Genomic DNA, 27,916 nt, shown 5'->3' on the forward strand with positions numbered 1-27,916 from the left:
TGGAGACAGAGGAGGAAGCACCAGTTAGCGCCGGTTTCACTGGAGGCAGATTCATTCGCTACAGGGACGAGGAAATAAAACCTGAACAGCCAATCAGAGTGATCTCTCTCACCGACAAGCTCTGCCGCCGATTCAACATGCTCAATCCGCAAAAACTAGGCCGACAGACATTCACCAACGGCCTGACTTTGACCGACGGCCAACCGTCGGCTTGGTGTGTCAGGGCCTTTAGACTGCAACTGCTGGCACTGCCATCCTTGGGACCGTGCTTCAGAAGATCCAAACTATCTCTTTAAGTGCTATATCACAGGGAACTGGACTTGCTTGAGTTCCTTGAAGATGTTTCACCTCTTATCCAAGAGGCTTCCTCAGTTCTGAAGGAGATTACCATGACCTGGATGACTGACAGTCTTCACCAACATATTTAAAGATAGTGTTGCTGCTAATGGGTCCCACTTTAGTCTTTACTTGATTATTTGTACATTATGTGTGCTCAAACCAATACACAAGTAACTCAGTGCCATGAGGACACACAACACTGAGGGGGGACCACAAACCAAATCCTGCTTACTGCCCCCAAAAGTCTTGGGCCAGCCCTGAGCCAACACATGATCTGCAACAATGACACGACCAGAAATGTGCTTTACATTCAATGTCGATATAAGTATGTTTGCAGATGTGTACATACATGGTAAATCCTCTAACGGGGAGACCTCCCACCATGTCCACCAATGCTCCGACACATACAAATGGCACCTACATGCGTATAAACATGGTGAGCAGACTCATGGACGGTCTGCTAGTGTTTATATCGAGTATAAACTCCTCTCACTCGGCCTACTAATTGCAACCAGATCACCAGACACAAATGAGGTCCATTTGTGTGTGTGTGTGTGTGTGTGTGGCGGGGTTAAGTCTACTCTCTATCCTGTTTTATTTCAAACTGGCTCACCACATGTATGAGATTATCTGTGAGAACCTCCTGGATGTTCTATCCCGGGGACATGAGATGGTGTCCACCAGGTTGCCATGTGTTCCGCTGAGGGCCACATCCATAAAATTGTCATTTCTCCTGATACTAAACGGACAGTACAATCTGTTTGTGGACTTTAATGTATCTACAATGGGGGATTCTGTTGAAGACTCTAGCTGCGCTTTGGCATCCTCTTTTACTGGCTCATGGCAGTGATACATGGGGCTACACGCGCGCGCGCTCACACGGGTTCCTGCGGAGCCATGGCGCCTCCAAGCGGACAGCAGCGGGCACTGGGGTGCGTCGTGCGCGCACAGGAGGAGGGATCAGAGCTGGTCGCTGGGGCTGGACCGGGACAGGAGAGCAGCGAACGGACGGCTCTTCTGCGGGAAGTAAACGCGCATCCAGGGCTTTATTTCCCATTTTCTACCTCCCCGTATCTCCCTTTACTTTCTCGGCTTTCCATCCTGCTGAGATGAGGAGATAGTCAACAGAGGAACAGCTGCTCACGAAGTTTTGAAGTTCTTGGAGAGAGTTCGGGTAAGCAGCACTTTTACGCACAACATTGTGCCAATCTCTCTATGTCCTTCCTTACCCCTGTGTGGCTCTGCATGTCTCTCTCTCTCTCTCCCTCTCCCTCTCTGACCCTCTCTCTGTCTCTTTGCACGTTTTCAAACTTAATCTCGTGAACAGAAATGAGGATTTTTTCTCAGCCAAACCAAACTTTGAGTACGCAACTCCGACCAGTTCCCAAAGCAAAAAAAAAACAAAAAAACAAACTTAGTTACATATAATATGAGTTTTACCAGTCGCGCTTTTATCTCTGCATGTTTCTTTGCATGATATTTACCTGTGCAGTGGTGAAAAGCTATGAGGACTCACACTCAGTCCTCTGGACATGGGGAGAGGAGTGGGAACATCTGCAGGAGCGACTCCTCCGCAGCTCCCGGCTGTCAGTCCGCCAGAGGGAGCCACAGCAGAGCGCGGCTGTTAGTCGGTGTGCACTTTAAGAGGGCCTAAAATGATGTGTCTGAAAATACAGTTTTCCTTAAACTGTTTTTAAAGCTACCATCAGGTGTGAGGCCATTTGGCTTCAAATAGCATTTAAATTTTAGATAATATTGTTAAAAAAGACAATCTCATGGCAACTGCTTGGCTTGTGGGGTGGCATTTATGTTCACTGGGAATTATGAATTTTTTTTCTCAAGAGTGGGATGTTTCACTTGTTTGCCAGTTGTTAGGGTGCAGATGTGTAAAAATGTTGCAGTGGGCATCAGCTGGCAGATGATCCAGTCCCGGACGCTCGCTGTAGAGTGATGGACAGACATCAGACCAGCTGAAGGCTTTGCTGACATGTTGCTACTTGTGTCAGTGTTCACTGGATGTCAGTGCAGTCAGCTGCCCCCCCAGAGGCCTTCCCCTCCCACACAGCCAGCAGGGCTGGAGGCAAAGTGGCACCGTCCCAAGCCCCAACTCTCAGGGGCCCTGAAGGCCTCGAATCAGCTGTTTGGTTTGTGGTTATTAAATTGATTTGTTTATTTGTTGTGGTCCCACATGATTAGTTGTTGGATTTACATGATTCGTATCCCTTTGTAACTTTGTGTTTAGCCAAATTACAAAGTGCAAAGGGCCCCCTTACTGGTTAATAATAATAACTTTTTTTATTTGCTTAAAAAAGTGTCACTACATCCACATGATAGCACGTGAGACAAATTATGTTTGTCTTCCTCTTCGTACTACTTTTAATGGCATTTGCTAGAATTTACACCAGCTGCTGGAAAACAACCAATCAGAGGCGAGGAGTCTCTAACACAGCTGTCAATCCTGTCAATCACAGCTTTTGAACTGCGGTCAAACGGTCCAACTATGCAGCACTGATCAAGTATGAACCAAGACTCTGTTGCTGGATTGCCTATATTTTGCCTCAGGTGTCTTCAGAAACATATTTTAGTATACTGTTTAGCTGTGAAATGAGAGGACACAAACGTTCTCATTTTACAGCTAAACAGTACACTAAAATATGTTTCTGAAGACATTAACAGAATCTGATCTCATATTTGATCAACGCCACCTAGTTGCACAGTTTGACCACAGTTCACGAGCAGCGATTGACATAATTGAAAGCTGCTGAACCCTGACTGGTTGTTTTTGTTAACGTGCTGTGGATTCTTGCAAGAAGCACACATTATCCGTTTCATGTAATACTGTGTGGATGTAGTCACAGTTTCGGCAAATATGACAAAACATTATTTCTGTAAAAGTTGCAGCTTTAATCAGGCGATATCAGCCAGTGAACAAAGATTCTCTGCAAGGGCAGGGAGCACCTCTGGAGGGCAGCAGACTGAGGCCTTGTGAAATCATGTGGTTTAAAACCAAAATGTGAGTCTTCTACATTCAGTCAGCAGCTTGCTCTCTGCTGCCACATGCATCCAGTCTGTTCATTTTGTGTCATCACTCAAAGTCGTGTTTGTATATTTTTTCCTTGACTTGTGAGGATGAGGTGCTTTGTGTAGATAAGATAATTAGTTCCATTTTTTGGTGTTGAACCCAAAGGTCTCATTTGGTGAAACAGTGAGTCCTTGGGCCTGTATATATTAACTGGATCTGATTGAACTTCCATGGATTACGACTGAAGTTCGGAGGCATGTTAAAAAAGTATTTCACTGATGGAAAGATGATCTTTCTTATAAAACTAGGCTGTCTGTGCATTAAAGATGCTAATACTTTTGAAAGTGGTGCTATGTGACCAGGAAAAACCAACAAAAAAACAATAAACACTCCTGGTGTTTATTTTATCATCCGATAAAAACAATATGGTTGCAGGCTGGTAACAAACAATCTCAATTAACAGTTACAGGGTAAGCTAAGATATGTTAAGTTGAGAAAAAGGCAGCACATTTACTAAATCCTGGTTCATATTTGATCTGCAATGTTTAATTTAACAGTTTGATCTCACTTTTTTCAGCCTGCATCTTTACAATACAGGAATATGGGGCATTATGGCGCCAGCTTCCTGTTCAAAAATTCTTATATTACAGACAAACAGTTCACTAAAATTTGTTTCTGAAATATTTTAGGCGAGAAATAGACAATGTAGAAATCAAATCTTAGTATATATTTGATCAGCTCTGCCTAGTTTTACAGTTTGGTCTCAGTTTGAGAGAAAAAAGAGACAGGGGCAGGTCTCTCTCTCGATCTGCTTCTATACTTTTTGGTTATGTCTGTAAATTCAATTTTAGAGCCCTGTTGTTTGAAGAAACAGAGCGTTCTACTCTTACACGAATTTCTACATGAGTTAATGAACAGTTAAGTTAATCACACGTTCACTCCGATTGGCGCTGTTGCTCCGTCTCCCCAGACAGAGCGCTCAGAGTACATTCTGCTGCTCCAAGTTCGTGTTCTAAATAACTTTACAGTTCATTCCAACAGTGCTCTGAATTTACGACGGGTACAGTTTGTATTTCCGAATGCACTCTTTATGTCAGGTGGTGGCGGGCATACGAAAATCAAGGTAACCACAAACACAGAGTGCATTCAAGTCCCGCCCCTACTGGAGGAGAAAATAATTCATTGCTCTCCACTGACTTTGTATCGCGTGAAGATGCCTCCATGTCATTTACACCTGCCAGCAAACAACACAAAAATTCCTAACAGCTGCTTTTTGGTGGGATGCACTGCCAACATGGTAAAGAATCCATAACTAAGTTTTAACAAGCTGCAGCACTGACACGTAAGCTTTTAAGCAGTATGTTGTGAGACATCAGCAGGAGGATATGGGAAAACTGTGGGATCCTGACACCAGAGGATCCACAATATGATATTATCGCGATGCTTAAGTTATGATACAATATTATTGCGATTTTAAACTCTGTTTATCTCACTTCAGCCATTTTATTTGCAGAAAAATGTATCTAGTGGACTAAAGAAGCAATTGATGATATCAACTCATTATGACAACTTGACATTAATTAAAGTGACATTACCAGAAGATGTCTTTGTCATGACAATAATAATCCTTATGTCACCTTGTCATAAACACAAAAAGAGGTGCATTTATTGAAGACAAAGACATCTTCTGGTAATGTCATCTTGGTTAATGTCAAGTTGTCATAATAAGGACATCCCAAACAAATTTAATGTCAACTTGTCATGACAAAGACATCTCATGGTAATGCCACTTTGATCAATGTCAAGTTGTCATAATCAAGACAACCCAAACAATGTCAACTTGAAATTACAGATACCAAATGATACTTGATGACAGCAGTCATAAACATTTATGACATGTACATAATGTTTATGACAAGTTCATGACAATGTCCTGTCATAGTTATGACAGTGTCATGTCACTCTTATGTAGATACCTTCAAGTAAAGTGTTATCAAACATAGTTTATAGCTTCTTGGGGCAACCTCTAGTTTGCTCTAGTTTTGTAGCAGCCCAGTTTTGATTCCATCCTGTGGCCCTTTGCTGTGTGTCATCCCCCCCTTTTCTCTCCCTGCCTTCCTGTCACTCTTCAGCTACACTATAATAAAGCCAAAAAGCAAGGAAATTTATAGTTTCCTTGGCAGAAATGGGGCAGCACTATCTGTACTTTGAGCTAGCGAAAAATCCACAGGTTGAGCTGAGCTTTGAACAGGGAGATTGTAAGATGGAGGGACAGTTCATTTACACGTACTACCCACATTTCTATGATACAAAGCCGGTCGAAAATCGGTAAAGTTTAAGTCCTGTCTCCAGGTTTTTCTATTAATAATTCATAACACAGCAGATGTCAGCCATTGTTATGATCAGTCACTTCTCCTAGCTTCTGTTGTTTCCAGTTCCACCATTAAACACAGGAGGGAAAAGCCATGTTCAACTCCCCATCCCTTCAAACCTGTTACATAACTGTGGCAGCCATTTTGTTCCCTGGGCAGCAGTCAGTAGACTGTTCGTCGTAAAGCTTAAACTGATACCAGATGCAGAATCCAGATGAAGAAAGTTGAGTTATTTTGTAAATTACTTTGGCAGTCAACTACAACTCACTACATGACAAAATCATAAAGCATGTGGAATAATGAGAAAGGTCTCTATTCATAGACTATGCAGGTTATTTTAAAATAATCACTGTGTCATTTCTTGATTTAGGCTGAAAAATCCTTTTTTCTTTTTCACAAATTCTCTATTCACTTTATTGATTTTAAGAGATGAAGTGAGAAATGAATGAACATGTTGTCAGCTCAGATGTGTGTCTTTTGCCTTCATGTGTCAGACAGGAGAAGAGGAAGATGCTGGGGTTAGAGGTCGCCGCGCTCTGTCTTCTTTTAGGAGCCCTGACCCATGGCCAGCCAACAGATTGCAGCAGTGAGTGCCATAAAAGTGAACCCTTGTTGCCTCACAGCCGCAGTAACATGACATGTTAATATGTTAACACAGTTTAAGTGACATCACATGGAACATTTCATCCTGCTGATTTAATTGATTTGTGATTTTCCATGGTCGTCTTACATGTGCTTTGTGTGTGTGTTCCCTCCAGAGAAGAATGAATGTGCCATAGACGTGTACTTCACCATAGACACATCTGAGACCATCGCCCTGCAGGAGCCGCCTCCTGGAGCGCTGGTGGAAAGCATCAAGGTTCCCCTGCAATTTCATCAACACAAAATTGCCCCGTTTCACGGTGTCGTCATCCCTGAAGTTGGCTGCCATGTTGTTGTGTTGTTGTATAATGTATTTTGTCTTGCCCTTGTAGACGTTCACCGAGGAGTTTGCACAGCGTTTACAAGACGAAGAACTCAAAGGTGTTGTGAAGGTCAACTGGAACATCGGTGGACTGCACTACTCCCAGAGACAGGAAGTGTTCAGTCCCATCGCACCCAAGGATGACTTCATCCGTGTGAGTGACACACACACACCAACTAGGGCTGGGCAGATCGAGATATGAGACTATATATCGTCTTAGATTTTGGATATCATATCGTGATGTGGCATGAATGGTGTTTTTTCATCTTGTTGTGAAGGCTGCATTACAGTAAAGTGATGTAAATGTATCAGCTTACCAGACTTTTTATTTATTTAAATACTTGCCTTAACCCACTCGGTCCTTTTATCCACATTACTGATGATTATTCATCAAAAATCTCATTGTGTCAATATTTTCTGGAAAAAAACAATAGTCATCCCTACAACTTTTTCTTTTTTTGGTCAGAATATTGTTAAGTTGGATTTTGTCTCCAAGTACTGGCAGTAATGAAGGGCTTTTGAGGATATTTAAAAATATCAAGATGTCTATATCAAGATAGAGCCTAAAAATATCGTGATGTAATTTTCAGAGCATATTGCCCAGCCCTAATGCCGACACACATATGCCTACACATCCCAGATACCAACATGTTTAAAATGCGTTATGCAATGTCCAAATAAAGACAAAAAAACCCCAAATACCATTCATTCCAAGAAATAAACAGTGGTTGTTATAATGTTAGCACACTTACAGTTTTCTATCTTAAAACTGAATTAAAATGATATTTATTCATTAAAAGAATAGTTTGCCATTTTGGGAAATACGCAAATCCATACAATTATGGTTATGTGAGTGTCTGTTAAATATTAAGCAACAGCTGGTTAGCTTAGCTTAGCACAAAGACTGGGAACAGGGGGAAACAGCTAGCCTGAATCTCAAATAAATCTACCTACCAGCAGCAAGATTGCAACAATACAGACTGTTTGTTTACTGTGAGCAGTTACTTCCTGAAGTCTCTGCTGGCCGCCTGGCAAGTGGCTAACACATAGTCCAGCACATAACTCCCGTAAAGCAAGGAGCCAGGCTAGTCTTTGTGCCAACTAACCGACAATATAGTAAACAGACACGCATGAGAGAAATTTTACTCAAACTGTTCTCCAGAAAATGAATAAGCGTATTTCTGTATGGTCTGTGTATGTCAACCTGTTCCTGGGTCCCTGAGCAGTTGCCTGCTTTTCCTGATTGGTAATCAAACCATAACAAGTCACATTTGACACTGTTTGTAGAATGGATGAGGAAAAAACAAAAAATGAATAAAAATATAGGAATAAATAAATGAATGAATGTGTATATATAAAAAAAATATTAATTACTGTGTAAATAAATACAGGAATTATTTTTTTAAAGTTAATAACTATAAATAAATAAATGTCTAAATGGATATAGTAATAAGCAAATACAGAAATAAATAAAATAATAAATAAATATTGAAATAAGAAATGCAGAAATAAAATAATTAAAGAATAAATACATACAGGGCGTCGGTGGCTTGGTGGTGGAGCGGGCGCCCCATGTGCAGGGCTGTTGCCGCGGCGGCCCGGGTTCAGGTCTGGCCTATGGCCCTTTGCTGCATGTCATTAATTACATATATATATATATATATATATATATATATATATATATGAATAAGAAAGTAAAAGAATAAATTAGCAACACTGGAATAAATATTGAAATGAGTAATGCATAAGTTAAAAATAAATAAATGTCAAAATCAATGTGAGACTAGATAGATAAATACATAAATAGGTAAATAAAACTGATAATAATTAAACAGGGCATAAATAAATACTGTACATTTATTTCTACATTTTTTTAACAACTACATTTTTTTTATTTATGTATTTACTGTGTCTGTCAGTTAATGATGTCAGAGGTCCTAACCTCTGCATTTATTTATTTGTTTTTATTTATTTATTTATTTATTTCCATTTTTATTTCAGTATTTATTTATTCTTATAGTCATTTATTTCCGTATTTATTTCTTTATTTCTTAATTCATATAGACATTTATTTATTAATTTATTGATAGTTAGGTAATTTTTTTGTCCTCCATATTTCAGGCCGTCAGAAGAATCAAATACCTGGGTAAGGGCACCTATACCGACTGCGCCATCTTAAAGATGGTCGAGGAAATAAGGGGCTCACCCAACAAAGGTGCCCTGCGCTTCGCTGTGATCATCACCGATGGCCATGTGACTGGAAACCCTTGCGGAGGCATCAAAGTGGCAGCAGAGAAGGCTCGCGACGAGGGCATTCGGTTGTTTGTCGTGGCGGCATCGAATAACATCGATGAGACGGGGCTGAGGGAGATCGCCAACTCTCCAGCGATGGTCTACAGAAGTGAATTCATGGCTGTGGATCTGAGCTCAGGCAGACCAGTGACACATATGGACACCATCAATAACATCATCAAAACAATGGTAACGCACAAACACCCACAGAAACACAAAGAAGCATGAAACACAATCAGCACCTCGTCTGCTCACACCTTGTTCCTTTTGTCTTCACAGAAACATTTAGCATATGTAGAGGTAAGAACGCACACACAACCAGTGATCATAAAGGTTTATCTTTCAGGCTGCGTCAATGCTAACTGTTTGTCTTCATTTCCTGTAGTGTTACAAAGTGTCCTGTCTGGAGACGCCAGGGCCCCGCGGTCCAAAAGGCCACAGAGGACAAAAAGTGAGCTTCACACACACACACACACACACACATACATACACACACACACACACGTACTCACACAGAATTTACACACTAGTCATTTTAACCTTCACACATATTTTCTCCTTTCAACTTGTTGACTGCAGGGAGCCAAAGGAGACAACGGCGACCCAGGTCTGAAAGGAGATAGGGGTCGCCCAGGAGACCCCGGTATCGAGGGTCCCATCGGTCAGCCTGGTACCAAAGTAAGACACTGAACATCCACCTGCCCATCATTCATCGTTCACTACCATGTGACAAAGCCTGAAACGATTTTTCTTTTCTTGTTTTCTCCTCTGTAGGGAGAAGCAGGTTCCAAAGGCGATAAGGTGAGACATCACTTTCCTTTTGTGCTGAACATCCACCTGCCCATCATTCATCGTTCACTACCATGTGACAAAGCCTGAAACGATTTTTCTTTTCTTGTTTTCTCCTCTGTAGGGAGAAGCAGGTTCCAAAGGCGATAAGGTGAGACATCACTTTCCTTTTGTGTTCATCAATGCATGACTGAAGTCTTTGCACGCATTACTGGGTTTGTAGAGGAACGATAATGATTTCTGGTCTGTTAATAAAGGAGCACATCATATTGATCGTACATAAAATGAGTGTTGATCTTCTGTCTGCCCACAGGGAGAGATAGGAGCTCAGGGGAAAAAGGTAGGACCATTTATGAATTATTATCCAACTGAATCTATTAATTATCATTCATTTTTATAAAGTAGTTGGTCCTCCACCTCTAATTGTTTCTTCTCTTCATCGTCAGGGTGTGGCTGGTATCCCAGGACGTAATGGTACAGATGGACAGAAGGTAAGGACTGACAAAACAAAACACCACTGACAATCATTACTGACTTAGTAAAACTGAACATAGTGGACATTTTGTAATTTTCTCCATTCGTCTTCAGGGTAAAATCGGACGGATTGGCGCTCCCGGCTGCAAAGGAGACCCAGGCGACAGAGTATGACATTCAACATGATTTCAAATGATCAGTGCCTCCATATTGTGTTGTGTTCTGGCCTATTTATGATGTGTGTTTGATGCTTTGTAGGGTCCTGATGGTCACCCCGGAGATGTCGGTGAACGTGGTTTCCCTGGAACTGATGGAGAAAAGGTACACACTCTTCACTTAAAGGAACGGTGTGTAAGATTTAGTGGCCTCTGGTGGTGAGGATTGCAGATTGCAATCAGCTGAAACTTCTCCTGGTTAGAATTCCTTCAGTGTTCATTGTTTAGGAGGTTTTTACCGGGAACCGCATTAACCACAGAGGTCTCTTCCTCTCCAAAACAAATGGATCAGGTGATAAAAACCGGTAGAAACACTAAATAAAGCAGTTTCATGTTATAAATCAATGTTTCTCCAACACTGTTTGGCACGTCAGAAGCAGCCTAGCCTAGCACCACTAATGTGTGCTCACCTTTATTCTCTGATAACTTCAGATCCAGACGCTCAGGAGGTTTTTTCCAAGAGCCGAATTATCCACAGAGGTCTCTTCCTCTCCAAAACAAATGAACCCTGTGATCTAAACCAATAAAAACACTGAATAAAGCAGTTTCAGGTTACAAATCAGTGTTTTTTCTGTGCTGTTTGGCACGTCACAGATGAGCCGCTCCGCCAGCATCTGCTATGTATGCTCCCCTTTTTTTCTCTGATAACGTAATTTGTGCTCACCTTGTTTCTGATCCAGACGCTCAGGAGGTTCTTCCCAAGAATTATCCACAGAGGTCTCTTCCTCTCCAAAACAAACAGACTGGATGATGAAAACTGGTAAAATCACTGAATGAAGCAGTTGCACGTTACTAATCAGTGTTTCTTCAACACTGTTTGGCATGTCGGACACAAACTGCTTGCCTAGCACCTACTCATGTGTGCTCACCTTTATTCTCTGATAACTTAAGATCCAGATGTTTGCAGGGTTTTTACCAGGAGCCACATTATCTGTAGAGGTCTCTTCCTCTCCAAAACAAACAGATCTGGTGACGCTGCTTTTTTGCAGGAGGGCTGCTACCTATGGTGGCTGACACAGAAACACGAAAAAGCCAATGTCCCTATCTAGAACCAGTGTTTGGTTTGTCCATTCTGGGCTACTGTAGAAACATGGTAGTGCAACATGGCGATCTCCGTCGATGAGGCCCTGCTCTCTATGTAGATATAAACGGCTCATTCTAAGGTAACGAAAACACAATGATTCTTATTTTAAGTTGATTATACACTAAAGAAAACATACCTTATTCCTTTTCTGCCCCTATATTGCCCTAAATCGCCCTAAATCCTACACACTGGACCTTTAAAACAAAATTCGTCTGCCATCCAACCTGTGGTTAAACTCTGCTAACTGTGTGCTTGTGTCTTGTCTTTAGGGTGATCCCGGTCGACCTGGAAGACCTGGTCCCTCTGGCCCGCCTGGAGAGGCTGGACCAAAGGTAAATCAACACACAGGCGCAGGGATATTTGTTCTTTTCTGAGACAGATATTAGGTCTGAGGTCGTGTTAAACGGCTTGAGAAATGTTGGAGGTGAAAGGTGGAGGCTAAACTCTGGTGCTTCTTCCACAGGGAGAGAGGGGAAGTCCTGGATCACCTGGCGTCCCTGGACTGAAAGGAAACCCAGTAAGACTAATCACCACTAGCAGTAACACGTTCAAACACACTCTCATTACATGCATCATGTATCTCACCTGTGTGCTGTTTTTTTAGGGGGTCCCTGGACTTCCAGGATCTAGAGGAGAGCCGGTAAGAACATCTGAGTCACTCTTAACTTAATGTCCCCCTTTGTTGTTCATCTACATTGGCTTTGTGATGAACTGTTCTTGTGTTCTAGGGGAGAAGAGGAGACTATGGGCCAAAGGGTGCTCAAGGGCCAGATGGAGTTAAAGGAGACAAGGTAAGAATTTATGAACATAATTGCACAGGTGTGATACACATCTGTGTTATGAACTTTTTGCCTTGACTAATATCATAATGTCCCTAAGTGCAGCCCACGGGTCAGAGGTGCCCCCCAGAAGCATTTAGTGCGACCCCTGTGCGTGACATTAAATGCCTGTATTATATTTTAATCATCCATGGTTGATTTCAATGTTTTCACTTTCATTGCTTACAATTAATCTAGTGGGCTGAAAACGAAGCCAATGTGGAAATGCCATGATCTGGAGTTCTTTGAACAGCCACTTGAGGCTGATTTCAAAAGCCAGTCAATTCCTATGGATAAAAATCTAAAATAATGGACGTAGCTATGGTGACAGCCATCACCATCTTGTTTTTTGGGGGCCAGACGTGACCATATTTGGATGAGAGGGTGGAGGTGTGGAGGAGCGAGGGGTGGATCTGACTCATAAAGTGGTCCTGCCCTTAATTATGCATAGTTTTAAGCCTTAATAAAATGTAAACGGGTGAGTTATGTAAAATTCAGCCCCTGTACAGTTGTCATGAATGTTAAATTAGCTACAGAGACCAAATCTATTTTTGTACTAGGCTGTAAACATGTTTATTTCTGCTGTAAAGTTGGGCATTTTTTTTACATGGGGATTTATGGAGACTGACTCATGCTTGGAGCCAGCCTCAAGTGGCCATTAGAGGAACTACAATTTTGGCTTCATTTTTTTTTTAGCCCTGGTGATTGCCACTTGCCACCACTGTGTTAAAACGCCCAACTCTACAACAGAAATAAACACATTTACAGCCTGGAACTGAAACAGTTTCAGTCCGATTCTAGCCCGAAACAGCGTCGTACGGTGACAGCTCTGATTGTGAACAACAACGAGTGTCGTATGTGCTAATCCATCGTTTCATCTCGTGTAGTGTGTCATGGTAGACGACAACCGACGCCACGTCTGGGACCTCTCACAACCTTCCAACAGAGAGTCTAGCATTTTTGATTTTCTTTTAGTTATTCGTGACTTCTCCCGTCACAGCCGTCACTTTGACCAATAGGAACACAGTGTTAGCTGCTGCCATAGACAACTGTATGACAACAACAGTGACTGAAATAATAGTAATAATAATAAAAATAGGACAAGAATAACCTGATGACATCGCACACATCGTAAAATGATTGGTGTGGACCATCGTGTAGTCTGTCATGTCTGTCGACCAAGTCACAAGACTTACATACCGCAAAATTAAACCTGAAAGCTAAGACCTTTTTTCGGTTTATGTACCAGGCGAGTACATTTTTGTTTTATTGGTTTTAAGCCTGTTTTTCACCAGCGAAAATTAGCATTATTGTTACCACAGTCAGCCATAGCTGTAAATGCACTGGGCCAACCATGCTAGGAGCTGGCATTAGGGTAAGATCCACCCTCTCATCCAAATACCGTCCAAGATGGCGACAACCAAATGCCAAACTTGAGGCTTCAAAGCAGAAGAACATAAAGCAATGGGTGGCGTCATGGTGGCTACATCCATTGTTTGGTACAGTTAGATGCATTTAATACACTCGGCTACTGCGTCAAACACTAACAAACATCAGTCATGAAAACACTGAACATCTCTGGCTCAAATGATTTGTTTCCTGAGATACATTACTCAACCACAAGGGGGCCTCAGTGCTGATTTTATGTTCCAGGGTGAAATGGGACCAGAAGGCTCAAGAGGACTTCCAGGAGAAGAAGGACAACCAGGCGCAAAGGTGAGAGGAGCCATGATATACTTGTAATGTGTTTATTTTCATCTGAACACCATATGCACCTATTTAGTGTAGCCCCTTCTGTTACACCTGCAATCATCTTTCTCTCCTCTCAACAGGGAGACAACGGGCTGCCAGGCCCCAGGGGACCACCAGGGACAGCAGGAGAGCCTGGAAAAAATGTACGTTAAAGGTTTCAGTGGGGAATCATATGAAAAAGATACAGTACTTCATTTAGTCCACATTAACACTGTTTGTATTACAGGGCACCAGAGGTGACCCTGGTGATGCTGGACCTAGAGGAGAATCTGGACCACCTGGACCAAAGGTATGTGTCTCTGTGTCTGAGTTAAGTCTGATTTATACTTCTGCGACTGTGCGGCACATGCGTGTTGTGCTTAGAGCTCTTTTTGATTTCGGCTCTTGTTGTAATGGATGTGAGGTAGTTGTCTAGAAATCTCAGCTCTGATGTCCAATCAAAAGTCTGCAAAGCATAGTGCGTTGTCACATTGTTCAGGAGGTGTGCAGCATAATTCTGTAGCTCCGTGGAGCCCCGCAAACCATCTCTGTGACCCTGCGGAAGCGGTGTGCGGAGGGATATATTTTCACTGAAGAGCGCTTAGGTAAGATGGCTGCCAACAAAGAACAAAACTGGTTGTTTTTGTGCCACCAAATGCAGGCATTTTTTATTTATCTAACCATAACCTAGTGTTTTTTTGTGCCTGAACATAACTACATGTTAACCAAAGCATTGTGCAAATGTAAAGTTTCAAGATAACCGCTGCGGAATAAGTTACAAATGTTACATATCCACGGTTTGCGGAAACCTACAGTTCAAACACTTATTCTCGCAATTGGGTTGAAGATCTACAGGAAACCTGCTCAGATGTACATCAGTGGCTCCATTAGTCCAAAGAATGCGTGCTCTCCCTCCTTGGACACAATTTGTCTGTGGACTGCATGGGTCAAAATTTAGAATATTTCCTTTTGAAGGATGGCAGACATCCAGTTGTGTGTTAGCTGAAGCTACTCACGTCCTCTGGGCAAACATAACGTTTCGTCGGCTCATCTGCCCCTCCATCAATAGCTGCTTTCACACTACATTCCAGTGGATATGCCCCCACAGTGGAAGCCTCTTGTATCAAAGATATTCTGTGGATCGAAAAAGCAGCTCCAAAACTGTCTTGACAAATTTCTATTTTTTTTTTCTCAGCCTGATTAGCTTGTCCCCAATATTGAGCAGCTCCTGGTTCCACAAATCTCTCCCTAAGTTTAACGTTAACAAGCTGACTCCCAACCATCGCACTTTAACCTGATGTGATGACATTATCACATCAGACTGGAGGAATGAATTAAATTTACACATTTTAAACATATTTTTATGCCCACGTGTTGGCGATAGCTGTGGCCAGAGCCATTATGATTTTGGGTTGTTCATTCGTCCTATCCTTGTTAGCGCAGTATCTCAAGAACGCCTCAAGGGAATTTTTTCAGATTTGGCACAAATGTCCACTTGGACTCAACAATGACCTGATTCGATTTCGGTGGTCAAAGGTCAAATATCAAGGTAACTGTGGCCTTGTCTGTCTCATTCTTATGAACGTGATACCTTAAGAATAGATATTCTTTAAGAATTAGGAATTTCCTTAAGCTTGGCACAAATGTTGGACTCAACAATGAACTGATTGGATTTCAGTGGTCAAAGGTCACTGTGACCTCACACTAATATCTAACAGGATAAATGAATGAAGTGATGATATTTTATATCCAAAAGGTCAAAGGTCAACTTCACTGTGACATCATAATGTTCTGAATAAAACACTTTTCTGGCCATTACTCAGAAACAGAAGAAGAGACGTTTGGTCAGATACTTAATTGGTGATACAAATTTTGGGTGTCCACCATGAAACTGTGCAGATTGTACAGATCTTATGTGCTGCTGAGGGGAGCATGTGTGTGAAGCATCCATGCATCCAGACATGGATGCAAACTGTAAGAGAAACTTGACTAGTGTGCAGAGGCGATAATTCTGCTTTCATATATTTCCTGGCAGGCTGTATCATGTGCCATTCGGAATTTAAAATAAATGTTCAGAAGGCCCATGAATTATGGTAAAATAGCCAACTATTTTCAGGCTGTGTCAATAGGGGGTGCTTCAGCACCCTCAGCACCCACCTTTCCACACCCATGGCAGAAGCTCTGCGCAAGTTTTTCCGCAGACGTATAAATTAAACTGAAGTGTGTCAGCATCTTCCTCAGATGTTTTCAGGTGGCAGCTGCAGTTTGTCTTGACTCTTTCTTTTGTGTTTTTTTTCAGGGAGACCCCGGAAGACCTGGCTTCAGCTATCCTGGGCCAAGAGGAGAACCGGTAACGTGAACATGCGCTTCTCCTTACAGTGGCCAGAAGGAGTGACACATGTGGCTAACAAAACTTCCCTCTGCTGTTGTACAGGGTGGCAGAGGAGATAGCGGCAGCCGTGGACCTCGCGGCAGCAGAGGAGACTGTGGTCAAAAGGGTGAACCAGGAGACCAAGGAACTCCCGGAGAGCCAGTGAGTAAACTCAGTGTTGTTTCATGTATGCTGTTATGAAACAAAAGCTGTACAGTGCAGGTACATGATGCTAATTTTTCTGCTCCCAACAGGGTGAGCCAGGTGCTCAGGGTGAATCTGGTCTAAGAGGGCCCAGAGGAGAGCTTGGGCGTGATGTAAGTATGCAAAAATTACACAGGTTAACCCACATACAGGTTCTCTCCTATAATATCAGTTGCATCCAGCTAGAAAACACAAACCTAAGCTGATGTTTTCGTATGTTTACTTTTTGTTAACATTATCTGCTAGCAACCGGAAAAGCTGAGAGGCAAGATGTGATTTTATGTGTTCTCCTTCTCTACAGGGAGATCCTGGTCCTGAGGGAGATCCTGGCCTCACTGTGAGAACACTTCATCTTACCACTCTTTTATCACCAACACATTAACAGAAACATGATGGATATAATGATGATATAATGTTTGTTCCTGCAGGAATGTGATGTTATGAACTACATCAGGGAAACCTGTGGCTGCTGCGGTGAGTTTAATGACCACTGTGCAATCATGATCCGATGGCGCACTGATAGGTCATCACATTCTCACAGTTCGTGTTTTTGTCCGCAGACTGTGAGAAACGCTGCGGAGCCGTGGACATTGTGTTTGTGATTGACAGCTCAGAGTCAGTGGGTCTGACTAACTTCACCCTGGAGAAGAACTTTGTCATCAACACCATCAACAGACTGGGATCCCTTGCTAAAGACCCCGAGGCAATCACAGGTAGACATGCAAGTCTCCATGCACATGTTCCCTTCCTTCTTAAATGACGACAGAATTAGTCTGTCTTAACAACATGGCTGAGAACTTGGTGTAAACATGGCTGCTTGTGTTCACAGGAACAAGAGTGGGAGTTGTTCAGTACAGTCACAGCGGAACCTTCCAAGCCATCCGGCTCAACGACCCCAAGATCGACACATTGTCTGCCTTCAAGGTCTCAAACACAAACACATGTGCAAACTGCTTTGAAGTGTATTTTTAGGGTGTAGCACAGACTGTTGTTTTGCCTTTTTTTGTCCAGATGTTTCTTAATTAATTTGGGCTGATGTGCTGTCTACACACGTAAAGCAGATGGGAGTCATGTGTCCCTCTCACTATACTTAAAACATTTATCAATACATACAATCTGGGATGCACGGCACCTTAAAGAATAAGGCTGGCAATATTCTATATTTTTCTTGGTGTCAGAATATCCCATAAAAGACCAAACCCAAAAATACATTTATCCTGATAAGAAGTCTTGCCAGTGCAGATAAAAGTTCATGATCATGAACATGACCACTGTAGTTTATTAAGTCAATCCCACATACACTGTCCTGCTGCCGTAAATACTCACTAAAGCACCAAATGTGTATTCGTCCACAGCTGAAAATAGTCCCCAGTATAATTCACTTTTCACTCCTGCTTGAGTAATGTTTGCTAAAAGCTACAGTGCCCAGGGTTTAAAGAAATTTATTAGACTTTGTAGAAAATTAAACGATATGCTTGTGACCTTCTTTTTATAAGGCTTACATCTTCACTGGGACCCAGTAGGCTCTGGGCAAAGTGACAAAGACACGGCACGGACATTAGGAGACAGACTAACACATTGTTGGGTTTTGGTCTTTTGATGGGGATGAGAACACCACACCTTTTTCCTAATGTTACGTTACCCTCAAAGTGACCTCACTTAACTTTTTAGGGTAGTTCAAACCTAATTTATTCATTTATGACATATTTTACCTTTTTTTGCTAACACTGTGTTTGGAGCTGATGTTTGCATTTCTGGCACAAGGGCCTTGGCAGCAGATTATTTGAGCCCTGTGGGTTGTGAGGTGGGGTATCAGCACTTCCCGCAGATGCTTGATCAGATTGGGATCTTGGTAATTAGGAGGCCAGTTGTGACGCCTTGAGCTCTTTGTCACGTTCCTTGGACCATTCCTGAACAGTTTTTGTGGCATGGCACATTATTCTGCTGGGGGACCACTGCTATCAGAGTGCCGCTACAATGAGGGGGTGTTCATGGTCTTGCAACCGTGTTTGGGTGGTTGGAGCGCATCAGGTTGCATCCACGTGAAAGGACCAAAGGTGTCCCAGCAGAATGTTGCACTATAACAAGACGGTCAATGTTTTTCACTTCACACATCAGTGGTTTTAATATTGTGGCTGATCAGTGTATATGTGTGTGAACAGGTGTTTCCATTTTTGCCATCAAAATTTGAGAATAGTACTTTCAATTGAAAGTTGCGATCTTTTTCACAGAACCAGCCCACAGTAAGGTTATGTGAACTAGGAGCACCTTTGTAAAACTGATCTCCACGATTCAGGATGCAGTGAAGCGCTTGGAGTGGATCGCTGGAGGAACATGGACTCCATCTGCTCTGAAGTATGCCTACGACAACCTGATCAGGGACGGCCGCAGAGCCAAGGCCAAAGTCAATGTGGTTGTCATCACAGATGGACGCTTCGACCCCAGAGATGATGACTCGCTGCTCACCTACCTCTGCAGGTGCCTGACACTGGGGCTGCGCTTAGAGATATGTTTAAGCATTTGCAGAGAAGAAGAAGTTCTATCTCATTGCTTGTATTTGTGTGAGCAGTGATGCCAGTGTTGACGTGAGTGCCATCGGTATCGGAGACATGTTTGACCAAGCTGAGGAGAATGAGAGTCTGAAGAGCATCGCCTGCCAGAAGGATGGCAGGGTGCTTGGCATGAAGCGTTTTGCAGACCTGGTAGCCGACGAGTTCATCGACAAGATTGAAACAGTGCTCTGCCCAGGTACACTCATTACAGTGGCAAACATTATATACAGTACATTTATCTAGTGGATCATGAAGCTGTTTTTGTTTCTGTTTTGTCTCTGACATTCTGTTTTTATCTGTGCTTTAGATCCTGTCATCGTATGCCCTGATCTCCCTTGTAAATCAGGTAAGATTTTACAACAACATCACTTAATGTCTCAGAAGAATTTCAGCATTTAGGCCTGGGTAGCAAGCATTATTAAAGGGACAGTTCAGATTATTTGAAGTGGGGTTGTGTGAGGTACTCATTTATAGTCAGTGTATTACATACAGTAGATTTCTGGCAGCACGCCCCTAGTTTGGAGAAGCAGGCTGGAGTACTGACTTGGAAGCCATGTAGTGCTGTGGATGGGGGCAGCAGCAAAACTTATTTTAGCCACTTGTAAAAAAAAAAAAAAAAGTCCCAACCAGCAAACTCAATATCAGTTTAAGTATGCGGTACATTGAGAGTATTTTTAACGCTTTACCTTTCCATCAGACAGCCTGTTCCAACGGGGAAGCCGTTAACTGCTTTAGTTCCCAACCTATGCTCTCCTCAAAGTCACCAGACTCCACTGACAAAAACAGTCATTTAAGTTTGCTGAACACAGGAGTTGCAGGTCTACTGCTGCCTCATTCAGTTAGTTAGTTTGTGTGTTGTGTAACTTTGGTGAATCCAAACTAACCCTTTTTATCACCAAAGTCACACAATAACCCAACTATCTATCCAACTGAGGCAGGGGCAGACCAGCAGCTCCTGTGTTCAGCACTGTTAAATTACTGTTTTTCTTAATGGAGTCTGGCTTTGAAGAGAGCGATACAACGGCTTCATTTCCCCATCAGAAATTACTGTCTGACAGTAAAGTACAGCAGTGAAAATTTTCTGAATACTGAAACTGATAATGATTTTTTTTAGGTGACTAAAATAGCGGCAGTAATCCTGCCTGCTTCTCCAAACTGGGGGCGTGCTGACTGCCATCTAGCAACACACTGACTACGATAATTCAGCCCATTCAACCCCACTTGAAAAAAATCTACCTCTTTAAGGCGTCAATATGCTTCAAATGAAGTTCTTGTCAAATTGTCAAACAACATTTGAAAAAGCGTTGGATTTGAGATGGATGTGTCTGACAAGTTTTGTATCTTTCGAAAACCAACAATTATCTTTCATGAGCTAAAAAGCCAGTCTGAAATAAGGACATGTACAATTACAAGTATACTCTGTGAATCTGGGGTTACATCGTTGTTACATTACCTAATTTACGTTGCCTCCATGGTAGAGACACCCACCTGTCATTTAAAGTGACCATGCCCTAATTTGCCTTACTTTAAGCCTTAATAACCTTTAAACAGGTGAGTTATTTAAAAATGTATCCCGTGCAGTTGTCATGAATGTTGAAATTAGCTATAGAGACCAAAACTGTTTTTGTATCAGGCTGTAAACATTTTTACTTCTGCTTTAACATTTGGTATTTTGACATGGGGGTCTATGGGGATTGACTCAAGTGGCCATTAGAGGAACTGCAGTTTTTGGCAGTCCCACTGTGGCTTAATTTTCAGCTCTGTAGGTTGTCCCTTGGCCAAAACACATTACAAAATCCCAAAAACACAAATGCATTAATGGAAAAACACGAATTCAAAAGCCACAACCTCAGTGAGCTTCGGCAGATGTTAGGAATGAAAAAGGCAGACTATTAATGCTTTAATATTCACATTTAAGTACTCTACCATCTAACATTATAATGCTATAATGAAGCTAGCTATGCAGTAATATTAGCATTATGTCATTTAGCTAATGTAAGTCAGTCAGATATAACCTAAGCTGTACTTGTGTATGGAGACAAAGCTATAATAATGCTGATTTATGGCAAGTCACTCAACATTTTATTATAAGTGGCATTTGACAGAAACTAAACAGTCGTGCATGGTTTTCAGCTTAAGCTTCAGCTAAAGGTTTTATGTTGTCTTCACGGTAACCTGAGAGTTACTTTCATAAATATGAAATTATAAAGACAATGTACGACTTTGCGCATTTTTGACAATCGCATAGTAGTAGAACAAGTAGAACAGTAGCGAACAACGTTACACTTCCTTCTCAAACAGCAAAAACCTTCCTCCTCCAAATGTGTAGGCAATAATAGTTCCCCTTTGCATTTGTGTCAAAGCCTTTGCTTTTGCATTTGTGTTGTAGCTTTTGCATTTGTGTCAAAGCCTTTGCTTTAGCATTTGTGTCGTAGCTTTTGCATCTGTGTTGTAGCTTTTGTTTTTGCATTTCTTTTGTTGCTTTAGCATTTGTGTCCTAGGTTTTGCATTTGTGTTTTCTGTTAGTGCGTTATGTTTTTCAAATTTGCAAAGTCTTCGATATGCAGATGATTTGAAACATCTCAGACACCGTACATACAGAGAAGGTATAAACATTTTGGCCTTCATGTTTGGACAACACTTGATACCACCTAGTTTGTTTGAAGCATTCTGACGCCTCTAAGCTATGTTAAGAATTGGACATGTTGCAGCTTGAATTAATGTCAGTGTGTTTTTAACACAGTTATGTCATTTCACCTCCTTTGTTGTGATGCAATAATTCATGTCCCTGTAAAGCCAACACAAAAGACCAAACTTTCAATCTAGTGCAACTCGGTGTAGCCGCGGCATCTTTGTTGGCTGTGTTGATGCGTCGTGTCTGTGGGACCCCGCCCACAATGTTATTCCGCCCGCTTGTTTCAGGAGGGGGCATCAGAGCGGGGCAAACCCCTCTCCCTTGGAAGCCACTGGCCGAGGAAGGCAGCCCCTCATTGGTCCCTACCTCTTTGGAGGGTGTGACCAGACTGCTGAACGGCCTGAGCGAGCAGCAGTACGGGGTTGGCGTTGCAACCATGGCGTACACAGCCCAGAGAGCCAAACTCGCCCAGGGGGAGGACAGGCAGCAGTGGACCCAGCTGTTCATCGACTCCTTCAAATATGTCTATGGAGACATTATGGGAGACCCAGAAAAAGCCTTAGGACTCTGCTAATGCTAATATGCTAACCATGCTACCTCGCCATTATGGACGCCAATAACTAATAAGCTTACTGCTGGACATAGAGTAGATTTTATTAAAACTGTGGGCATTTTTTGTAAGCTCTACGAGTGCAATATACACTTAGGCTGATGCCATAGGATTGCATGATATAAGGCTGGCCCTGTCCCAAAATTTCAAAGCAGCGTTATATACACTTATTGTATATGATGGGCCGAAATTCAAAATGTGATGCTCCTTCTCCTCATAGAGTATTTCCAAAACAAAGGAATTCTTAACTCACAAAATGACCATTTGTATATTAATTACTCAGAGCATGTTATCTTGAATTCACAAGGAATGCATTGTTTTTCTTACATGCCTGTACCATGAACGAAGAATCCAAAAAAACCAAACATTCTTCATGAATTGAAGTAAATGGGGAACATGATTAATGACAGAAAAACTATATCATAACATGGGTTTACAAACACTCCCACAACATGTGCAGAATAAACCAAGTCTTATATATCCAAGCGAATGCTATGTACTTCTTAAACGCATACATTTTGGTAAAAGTTACGATTTATGCAATGTCTGTAACAACAGTCTCACGTGCAGCCGAATGGCATGCCTGGGTAGATTAAGATTTAATGTCTCAAATCAAATCTTTCAAAAGTCTTAAAAATCCTAAAACATAGTATGTAGGATATTATTTTTGTCCATCTGCCAATGTGGCTGCTGGATTCCAAATCATCATCATCATCATCATCATGATAATAATAATAATAATAATAATAATAATAATACCACCATTTAGACGCTTGCATTTTATACCAGCATTTGGCTTGTGGCTGGTGCTATCTGAATTGTAAAATCTCAAAATAATTGATACCAAATGCCTCTCACATTAACATAATAGTGCTGATCAAGACAGAAGAACCAGCAACACTCATATTCATCTACCATATCCAATTAAGCGGACAAGCTTTTTTCAAAGCAACCCAAATAGATCCTTTTATGATAGTAAGTAATTGTTTTTTTCACATGTTCCAATCTAGAAAGTTTTAGTCTAGAAAGATCATCTAACTTTTTAACTTGACCAAAAGTCATGTTTTATGTTACAGTAAACATTTTGGCAGAATTGTTCCTAACCCTGAGAGGGACTCTGGTTCAAACCCGGGGTGGGGGGGAGCCATTTCTGCGGAGTTTGTATGTTCCCCCTGTGTCAGCGTGGGTTTTCTCTGGGTGCTCCGGGTTCCTCCCACAGTCCAAAGACATGCAGGTTAATTGGTGACTCTAAATTGTCCATAGGTGTGAATGTGAGTGTGAATGGTTGTCTGTCTCTATGTGTCAGTCCTGTGATAGTCTGGTGACCTGTCCAGGGTGTACCCTGCCTCTCAACCAATATCAGCTGGGATACGCTCCAGAAGATGAATGAATGAATGTCCGTAACACCAAGCTTATTGATGTCGGATCATGTTTTCTTTCATCACTTTTGGTTATCAAATCAGCCTTAAATTTCATTCTCAAATTCACTCAGATTTTATATTGTAACGTTCTAGCATACATGCATGTAGTTTTGCTGCCCATTAAACATTGTCCCCAGTGACTTCTAATTATGGAGAATGTTTGCTTTTTTTGGATTCTTCATTCATTGTAGAGGCATGTGAGAAAAACAAAGTTTTCTTCACAAGCTTCAACGTGACACGCGTTGAGTTAATGAAATAAAAATGGTCATTTTGTGGGTGAGGTATTCCTTTAACGTTCAAGGAGCTGCCTCTTAGAAAAGTATGTCTGTTATAAATATGATACATATCATTCCTTCCACCTCAGTGGAGCAACGTTTTCCATTCACATGGAAAGCGGATGTCGTCCATTTGTTGGAGGCAGATTGGTCTGTAGAGCCATTCTGTGTAGTGTACAGTGGCTCTTTGATGAAGCCTAATTTCCACTGTGAATCACGAGCTCGCTGAATCACTCCGATGACATTTTTTTTGCTGTTTTGCACATATCCATGGTTACGGCCTTTACTTTTTTTTCTCGTTTTCTCTGTGAATGAGTCATGTTGGTGAAAAGGCCATGACATGTGGAAAATATCTGGTTTTATACATGTCACAGTATACTGTATATGAGTCAGAGGTTGGTGTATGTGGATGTTTGGTTAATTGTCTTGGCACTGACAATGAAGGAACTATTGTATGTTATGCCCTTGATTGGTGCATGTTTTTTTTGCATGCGGCTTGGCTTGTGTGATTACTAGAGGAAAATGACTACAGAGCAGCTTTAACCAAATTTCATGTTAGCTCTGTGACTGAACCTTGCTGATGTGAACTATGTTGTGAGATGTATTCATGTTTTAATGTCTCAAGAGAATAAAATCATAGAGCAAACTAAAAAAGTGCTTTCTTGATGAGGCTACTACTTATATCAGAGGGTTTACATGATGTCAGACAGATCGACTGCAACAAGCATGTAAGGAAGTACATTATGTTACAGTATATCTTTGCTGGCTTTGACCTCCGAGCATCTGTGTTCCAGCTGCAGCTCACCGAACACCATGTTTGGTTTAAAACTTGTAAGTATGTGTGTGTGTCTGTTCCAGAGCCTGCAGTGGCTAGCTGCGTTCAGCGGCCAGTGGATGTGGTGTTCCTGTTGGATGGTTCTGAGAGGATGGGACTGGAGAACCATCGCATGGCCAAAGAGTTCATCGCAAACGTGGCCAATCGCCTCACCCTGGCCAGTGGCCCAGATGACAAGAGGAATGCCCGCTTTGCCCTGCTGCAGTACGGCACACCTTCAGAGCAGCGGGTGGAGTTCAAGCTCACAGGCAATCTCTCAGTGATCTCTGATTCACTGGCAGCGATGAACTACCTGGACTCCTCCTCTTATCTGGGCAGCGCTATCATCCATGCTGTCAACAACCTGGTGGTTCCAGAGGTATAAACACAAACATTTGTCTTGGATTTGTTGGCAGGTAACCCATGACAGAAACGTGTAAAGAAATAGTTCAACATTTTTGGAAATTTGCTTGCCTAATTAAAATAAGACCAGGCCTGTTGTGACAGCCAGTCCACCCCACCCGATCCACAAACGTATGCATTATTCAATGACTTGTACCCGACCTGCAGTCCTGCAAGCCGGTGCTTAAAGTTTCTGGTCCATGACCATCCTTTATAACAACCTACCTGCTGTTGGCTATGTTGAATGTAATTTTCAGTATAAATCAAAATATAAAAAGTGTTTTTCGCTTAAAAAATACAAACATAGGAAGAAAGCAAGTACTCACCCATCTTTTAAGTGGTTGGAAAGTGATGCAACAGTAGTGCATATTTAAAAGATTCAGTGTGGACAGAGAGGTGCATGCTTGCTCTTAGGACACAGTGATAGGCCTACATATTTTGAGAGGTAAATAGTTTTACTAGACATTATGACAATCGAGATTTACATATGTCAGACTTCAACAGATTTTCCTGGTCAAAAACTGAATAAGTGAAACCCTGAGAGCAGCAGCTCTGATGAGAAAGCTGCTTCCTGTATGTGTTTGAGAGACAGAGAGAAAAGAGAGATGGAGAGGGGCAAGAGAAAGTGGAAGGTGGACTGTTGCACAGTGTTTCTGTAACTTATTAATAACTTTGTCAGAAAGCTGCTTTGTCACTTACTGACCTGCCCGAAACCTGCAATACTTTTTGACAAGCTTACCCAAGCCACCCAACCCACGGGTTGTGGGTTAACCAGTGCTTCACTAGTGGGAATGTCTCTTGGCTAGATGCAGTGACTTCTCTCCTGGTTGCCTGGCAACCTGAAAGGAATACTTCCCGCCCCAAATGACCTTTTTGTTTTTTTTAATTAATTACTCACCATGTGTTACTTTGAATTCGTGAAGAAAACATTTTCTCACATGCCTCAAGTGAACAAAGAATCCAAAAACAGAGAAAATTCTTGATAGGATTGAATCTTTTTATCCCTGTTCAAGTTAGCGGAGTGCTCAACTGGAAGTTAGCCGCTCAGTTGCGCTCGGCAGTGCTCGGCCATTGTATGTCTCCAGTGTGTTTGCTCTAAGGGCTGCACAGTGCTGAAGTAGTGCCGATAATCTCCGGATCATGGGGTGATTTTGTACATGGCAGTTGAACCATTTTGGCGTCATGTGCCACTGAGAAACTTTCATAGGCATGAACGGGGCCCCACATTCAATGCTATATCCAGTTCTCCTAAGAGATCCACGGATCCAGTGGCCAATGTAGCATCTATGTTTCTATATCTATGGTATCAATCTTCTCATCTCGGCTCTTGGCAAGAAAGCAAAAAGTGTATTCTTTTAACATTTCCTGTTTTGTTTGTAGGTTAGAGCAAACCAGGCTCGTCGCCACGCTGAGCGTGCCTTTGTGTTCATCACCGATGGCATCACAAGCACTGACCAGCTGAGTGAGGGCGTGGAGGCCATGAAGCGAGCCCAAGGTGTTCCCACGGTGATTGCCATGGGAACAGAGACGGATGAAGAGGTGCTGAAGAAGGTGTCGCTAGAGGACTCGTCGGCCATCTTTAGAGGAGTTGACTACACCATGCTGAACAAAGCCTCGTTCTTTGAGCGCTTTATCCGCTGGATATGCTAGTGAGGAACTGTCAATGCTCTGCACCACAGAATTAGAATCCACAGAGTGAAAGAAGGGCCAGCTCCTTCAAGCGTACACGTAAACACACACAGAGGCGTCAACAGACCTCTGTGGTTATTATCATTACTGGATGTAAGGCACTGAGGCGGCTACATATCCCGTTGTCATGGGTGAAGATTCTTTACAAAACAATCCACGTAGGACCGGCCGACACACAAACACATAGGCATGCAATATCATTTGTAACTTGATTGTTCTATTCTTTCTAAATCTATGGTCAGCATCTTTCAACCAAAGACACTCATAAGTATCCCGGAGGAGAGGTGTATGATTATTCAATGTGTACGAAACTAATAGTACGCTTTATTTTGTTTTTATTTTGTACTGATTTTCAGTTTGCAGAAAAGAATTCTCTCTGTCTCTTTGTCTCTTTCTCTCTCCCTCACAGTCTGTTTACACAAAATCAGTATTTACATTAAAGGTGCTAAAGTAGAAATAAAGGACAAAGCCATCTGAGGGGTTCTCAAAACTTTTTTTTTTTTTTTACATCATGTTATGCTGTAATTGCTGTAGTTTTTTTTCAGGGGATAAAGACATGTAGACATATCTTTGCCAGGGCATAAAAAAAATATCACGAACTCAGAGAATCGCACAAAGCTGTATGCTGTAGTTAATTACACATGCATCGAAAGACAAACATAAAAGAACCAAATTTGTAAACACGAAGTCCAAATAAAGCCTAATGTGGTGACCCCAACACTGTCGTCTGTTTTTACAAGATATGATAATGTGTTAATATGTTTATAATCAAAGTGCAGATTGTTATTAAATCAGTGTAACTTTAGGGACTGTTCTTTATTTATCAGAGGAGGGGGAGGGTGG

The 27,916-nt window shown here is 42.0% G+C and overlaps 1 protein-coding gene across 3 annotated transcripts; it reads left to right on the forward strand.

Annotated features, from left to right (window-relative positions):
- Positions 1 to 1,302: 1,302 nt before the first annotated feature.
- col6a2 (collagen, type VI, alpha 2) lies at positions 1,303 to 27,579 on the forward strand. Of its 3 annotated transcripts, none has more exons than XM_049598454.1 (32): positions 1,305 to 1,513; positions 6,228 to 6,319; positions 6,492 to 6,592; positions 6,708 to 6,851; positions 8,819 to 9,178; positions 9,269 to 9,289; positions 9,375 to 9,440; positions 9,569 to 9,667; positions 9,764 to 9,790; positions 10,092 to 10,118; positions 10,225 to 10,269; positions 10,367 to 10,420; positions 10,511 to 10,573; positions 11,821 to 11,883; positions 12,015 to 12,068; positions 12,156 to 12,191; positions 12,280 to 12,342; positions 14,023 to 14,085; positions 14,202 to 14,264; positions 14,348 to 14,410; positions 16,400 to 16,450; positions 16,535 to 16,633; positions 16,726 to 16,788; positions 16,977 to 17,012; positions 17,104 to 17,149; positions 17,236 to 17,388; positions 17,505 to 17,599; positions 18,972 to 19,153; positions 19,245 to 19,423; positions 19,535 to 19,573; positions 25,027 to 25,361; positions 26,765 to 27,579. In XM_049598454.1, exons 2-32 carry the CDS (start codon positions 6,244 to 6,246, stop codon positions 27,032 to 27,034), a joined length of 3,036 nt encoding a protein of 1,011 aa, XP_049454411.1. In that variant the 5' UTR covers positions 1,305 to 1,513; positions 6,228 to 6,243; the 3' UTR covers positions 27,035 to 27,579. The 3 variants fall into 3 exon arrangements, with proteins under 3 accessions (XP_049454413.1, XP_049454411.1, XP_049454412.1); XM_049598455.1 differs by lacking the exon at positions 9,764 to 9,790 and adding an exon at positions 9,903 to 9,929; XM_049598456.1 differs by lacking the exons at positions 9,764 to 9,790; positions 25,027 to 25,361; positions 26,765 to 27,579 and adding exons at positions 9,903 to 9,929; positions 22,150 to 24,999 and having other exon boundaries at positions 1,303 to 1,513.
- The last annotated feature ends 337 nt before the right edge of the window (positions 27,580 to 27,916 follow it).

Source organism: Epinephelus fuscoguttatus, linkage group LG15 (assembly GCF_011397635.1).
Source record: "Epinephelus fuscoguttatus linkage group LG15, E.fuscoguttatus.final_Chr_v1".
Classification (NCBI taxonomy): Eukaryota; Metazoa; Chordata; class Actinopteri; order Perciformes; family Serranidae; genus Epinephelus; species Epinephelus fuscoguttatus.